At 35.3% G+C, this 5,399-nt stretch overlaps 1 protein-coding gene across 2 annotated transcripts in view; it reads right to left on the bottom strand.

Annotated features, from left to right (window-relative positions):
• Positions 1-849: 849 nt before the first annotated feature.
• Positions 850-5,399, bottom strand: part of LOC107702913 (tumor necrosis factor ligand superfamily member 13-like) — an 8,296-nt gene continuing 3,746 nt past the window's right edge. The window contains exons 4-6 of one of the 2 annotated variants that reach the window (XM_016505350.1): positions 3,636-3,754; positions 2,274-2,412; positions 850-1,196 (exon numbers count right to left, since the gene is read on the bottom strand). In XM_016505350.1, coding sequence (XP_016360836.1) covers positions 1,087-1,196; positions 2,274-2,412; positions 3,636-3,754 — 368 coding nt within the window. In that variant the 3' untranslated portion in view covers positions 850-1,086. The remainder of the gene's footprint in view (positions 1,197-2,273; positions 2,413-3,635; positions 3,755-5,399) is intronic. The other variant, XM_016505351.1, reaches the window with a different exon arrangement.

Below are 5,399 nucleotides of genomic sequence, written 5' to 3'. Positions count from 1 at the left end.
CTGACAAGACAGCAAATAAAATTGGCAAATAAAATCAACAACTGTAAAACAAAGCAACTGCATAATTTATTCATGGCGCAATGCACTCTGGGAGTCAGTGAGTAGCTATACTAAGTCATGAGTAAACCTGAATTAAAGGATCAAGTACCCCCTACAGTTCTTTTTTTGTTACTAGAACTCTCGTGTAAGTAAACTATACTAACTAAGCATTTGTCAGTACAACATACTATTCCTATTTCACTTTACTTAGTTTTTTCAAGGCAATTGGTTTGCATGCTTTTTTTAAGTAAGCCCAACTAATTAGATTTTACAGTGAAGGTGACTTGACTTGACTTACGTCCTAAAAGTTGGGAGGTGAGGCCTCCATGGATCGGATTTGTTGGTCCAGCACATCCCATATTATGTTCAATCGGATTGAGATCTGGGGAATTTGGAGGCCAAGGCAACACCTTGAACTCTTTGTCATGCTCCTCGAACCATTTCTGAATGAATTTTTACAGTGTCGGGAGCATAATCCTGCTGAAAGAGGACACTGGCATCAGAGAACACCATTGCTACTTTTGGTTCGTTTTAACCGATGCATACTGGGAACATTTCACGCGACTTGCCGTTTTGGAGATGCTGTGACCCAGTCATCTAGCCGTCACTATTTAGCCCTTGTCAAAGTCACTCAGATTTTTTTCACTTGCACATTTTTCCAGCTTCCAACACATGCTGACTTTTCACTCGCTGCCTGATAACAGGTGCATTTGTAACAATATAATCAATGTTATTCACTTCATCTATTAGTGGTTTTAATGTTGTGGCTGATCAGTGTATACTATGGTACTGAATACCATATCCATATTACATGATATTTACATTGCCCACAGTATATGTCCAAACACACATGGTATTACCATGATACCATGTCCAAACACAGTAGTGCCATATGCATTTTGTACCTTTTCCAACATGCCAGTGTTTCAATTGTCCACTAGGTGTCATCCATTCACCACATAAAAGCACGAGTGTCTGAACTAAAACTAGTATGCAAGAGGATAAACAAGGTTTCTGTTAAGCATGTAAATCACACGTGTGTCCGTGTCATATGTTGAAGAGGCCCATGAAGGTGGTGTGAGCTGTCAGGATGAGCTCTGCTGATTTGCGGGGAACAGAGAGCTGAAGGGTGGATCCGGACTCCAGGAAGTAAATTCCTACGAGAACAACACATGCTTTATAATCAGACAGATATTTAGATAATACTGTAAATATATGCAAATATTGCAAAATAATCTTCTTCTAATAAACTTCTACAGCAGATGGTATGGTCCGCACAGACATCTGATCTCACGATGCAACAGCGACTAAAGCCTGAATCCACAGAAGAACTGTGGCAGCTTCTCAAACTCATCATCTGTGTGGAATGGTGTTGATTTCTACAGAAAGTGCTTTAATACAAATGCTTTCTGTGAAGCATAAGACAAGACACCACAGGTGAGCAGGGTAAAAACTACTCGATATCACCAGATTTCCCTGGTTATGAATCACAGTACATTAAGACAACTATTTTTGTGTTACAAATTTTTTTCTGAAATATTTAAATATGCAAATAAGATATTATCGAATTGAATATGCACTCATTTGCATACATTTCCAGAACAGAAATCTGAACATTGAATAAAGCCGATCCAAAATATTTCTTTCATTTTGTTGACATTAGAGTTATAGGTTTTTATAGTGGGATTTTGTTTATCTTTTTTATCACTCCATAAATCAGAAAATACTGTCAAGAACCAGGAAAAGAAATGCAGTGTTTTTAGGAATAAAATGTTATGTTCATCAGATGAATTTTTATTTTATTATTAGTTCCCTTTCAAGGGAACTTCGAACTACGTCCTCTAGGGGTCACTATGGGGAACATGTCTCGTTCCCTACTCAGGGAACCATGGTTACATACGTAACCTGAGACGTTTTTTTTATATATATATATATATATTTGTTTTCATTTATCATTCATGCTCATAACATCTGATTGGGTTATTTATAGTATTAAAAAAATAATTCTAGCCTTCTAATGTGCTTTTATTGAAACTGAAATACCATGCTCTCACTGTGTTCTAAAATATGTCATTTCTGTTAGTTCCGTCATTTTTAACACTGTTATGCAGTGACATTTTCCTTATTTAAATAATGGTTGAATGTTTCTGACAGCATATTTGAGTGATACTATCTAATGCATAAACATGGCAAGAGTTAATTCATTTTTAGACCATATTGTCCTGATAACTCACCAGCAGTGTAGCAGGTGTTGAGAGGCTGGCTGACGTTACTGGGCATGCTTTTCAGACACTTCATCAGCTTAGTCTCCGCCCCCTTGAGCCTCTTCGTGATCACATGACCCATGACCCAGGTGGTGTCTTTATACAGCACCTGTGGCGAGTAACAGAGTAATTTACTGTATTGAGTTGGGGACAATTAACTGTAAATACTTGAAAAAGTAGTAGAAATAAATTAACCTTAGCACTCACACTCAGGCCATCAAAGATGTAGCTGACTTTTTTTTCAGTAAGACATTTTTATCTGAAACCAAGATCCTTGGTGATTCATAAAATGCAAGTCTATGTTTTGACTCTCAAAGTGCCGGTTGACTTGCATTTTTTTTTTTTTTTTCTACTTTCTGTCAATATTGTGTTTAACACTTTACAACCAGGTCTCATTTGTTAACATTAGTTAATGCATTAGCTTGCATTAACTAACAATAAGCTTTTTTTTTTTTTTTTTACAGAATTTATACATTTTTGTTACTTTGTTCATTTTTGTTCACGTTAGTTCACAGTGCATTAACTAATGTTAATGATAAAACTTTTGATGTTTAATAAGGAATTAGTAAATGTTGACATTAACATTAATTAAGAATAATGAAGTATTGTTCATTATCTGTTGATGTTAACTAATGTGGTTAACAAATGAAATCTTACTGTAAAGTGTTACTCATATTGTACTTTTGATTGTTTTTGTTTTGTGCTTTGGTGCTGGTGTTAGTGAGTGGGGTTTTTATACACAAAAGCTTAAGCTACTTATGTAATAAATCTCATATAATATAAAGCGTTCCACCATCTAAGAACACTTTCAGTTGATATAGTACGCAATATATTACAAGGCTTTATGGCTGTACATTTTTACAACCCAGCAGATGGCACTGTTTTGAGTCTCATATCCAAAAATAAATAAATAAATTACACAGCTTTTTGCTTTCCTCTTTTCCGAGTGTGAAGTGTTTTTGACACAAATCAAATACTCTCTAAAATGTACACATCATAACACAGAACTCAAAGTTACTACAGAGACAACAACATAATTGCAATAACCTAAACTGTAAAACATTATATATATATATTACAAAATTAAATGTTTATGAGTTCTGCTAACTTGTTTCTGCCAAGTCTATACATCCATAGCACACATCAAAGTTGATGAACAGAAGCTGAAACATTCTTGCTTGACGTACCAATGAGGTTTGTTCTTGCGCGTCAAGCAAGTATGCTGAGCTCACATGAGGGTGAGTGATTGATGAATTTTCATTTTTAGGTGAACTAACCCTTTTAAGTCTGTATTTTGATAATGCAGTAGTATCAGCACCGAACAAGACCAACCTGACTGTAGATGAAGTAGGTGCCCTCGGCCTCCACTGTAACAGTATCAGCTGATACCTGCAGCCCCTGCCCTCTGCTCTGCCCTACGGCCCAAGACAGAACAGTGGTGTCATGACCATCTGAGAAAAACACAGAGAACAAATGAGAGACAAACGACATCACCTCAATTTTTTTAATATCAACTTCAAATTTGGAACATAACTTATTTTGACATAAGGCTTTAATTTTATAGCAATTTTAGAGTAAAACCTGTGATGAAAAATATTTATTTAATATCAAATAAAAAAATTGTACAGTGCATTATCTTTACAGTAAATTTAAACTTCTATAAGTTTTTGATACTTTCATATTTTGAAATGATTCCACTTCTACAATAATCTGCTGATGTTCTTCTTTAAAAAGAGTCCAACCATAGATCTGTATTGCTTTAATTATAATAATTTAAGGTTGGATAGTGCACTTTCACGTCTATGTTCAAAAATGGGGCGTGACCACTGATCTATATATAATGACTGGATCGCTCATTGCGTTCTAAACTGCTGACAGCCGCCATCTTACTATTCCCTACCGGCAGAGAGCGCCATTGACCAACAGTCAAAACACTGACCTAAAATCACCCGATTTGAAGGTATCAGTCACACAGGATTCGTTTTTATGTTATGTGTATGTAAATTCATTTTTACTTCAGATGTTATCTGCAATGTTTATGGTCTTTTTGGGCAGGATATATTTAAACCGTTTAGGTGGGTGTGTCTGCTGCGCACTGCCGACACAGGTAACTGATCCAACACAAAATATAGCGTATTTTTTATGTATGTAATTATTCAGGAATTATTAAACATGAACGTATTAGTATCAGAAATTGATTTGAATATACAATGAATAATACAATAGCCTCTGTTACTATATTGCTCTATACTGAAATGAAAAGCTTAACTTACCATCTTGAAATAAAGCTTCATGTCTGTACTTTATGAAGTCAGTTATTTCTCTGAATAAATTATGATGTGTCTATTTTTAATGTCCTGATTGAGAAACATCTTTTTCAGACTCGCCAAGATCGCGCACGTTTACTAGCATTACCGCTTCCATGTAAATGTATGCTAAATTAATAATTAATTTAACCACCGTTTAAATCATTACCTGCTTCAAAATGAATGCTGTTAACGAAATCATTGTTGAAACATTTGCAGTTAGCGCCTATACTGTACGAATAAAAACACTATAACAAAATTATATAAACAATGAATAACTGTACAAGGCGAATAAAGGTATATGTGTATACAAAGCATAAATCTTTCTTCAGATTTCAGAATGAGCACTTTGACATTTGTTATATATACGTTGAGGTCGTGTCCGTCTGATGTTTATCATGTTCATGATGTTCGCTACTATAATGAACGTAGCTTTTTAATAAGCAGGGGGAATTCCCGACATTAAAAAAATAACCGTTTACATGCCTAGGGTGTTTGCACTGTAAGAATGTACAGAGATACTTCAGATTTAAAAAACGCTGATTGTTAGGTGATGTTTTCTCATTAAATTCGTACGATTTCCTATTAATTCAATGGAATGTATGGGAGTAGTGTGGATTACCAATATGGCGGCGCGGCGGCTTCACTTTCATGACGTTATGAGCAATCCAGTTCTCTATTATAGATCAGTGGTTACACACACACAAATATTTGGGCTGAACTGTTCTGGAACAGTGTTGTAAATACAACTTAACCATTAATTTCTAGTTGTGTCCTCTTTTGGAAGGCC

The sequence above is a fragment of the Sinocyclocheilus anshuiensis genome, unplaced genomic scaffold, assembly GCF_001515605.1.
Source record: "Sinocyclocheilus anshuiensis isolate Anshui unplaced genomic scaffold, SAMN03320099.WGS_v1.1 scaffold238, whole genome shotgun sequence".
NCBI lineage: Eukaryota > Metazoa > Chordata > Actinopteri > Cypriniformes > Cyprinidae > Sinocyclocheilus > Sinocyclocheilus anshuiensis.
Note: the sequence above shows the minus strand (reverse complement) of the source record. Positions and strands in the feature narration are given on the sequence as shown.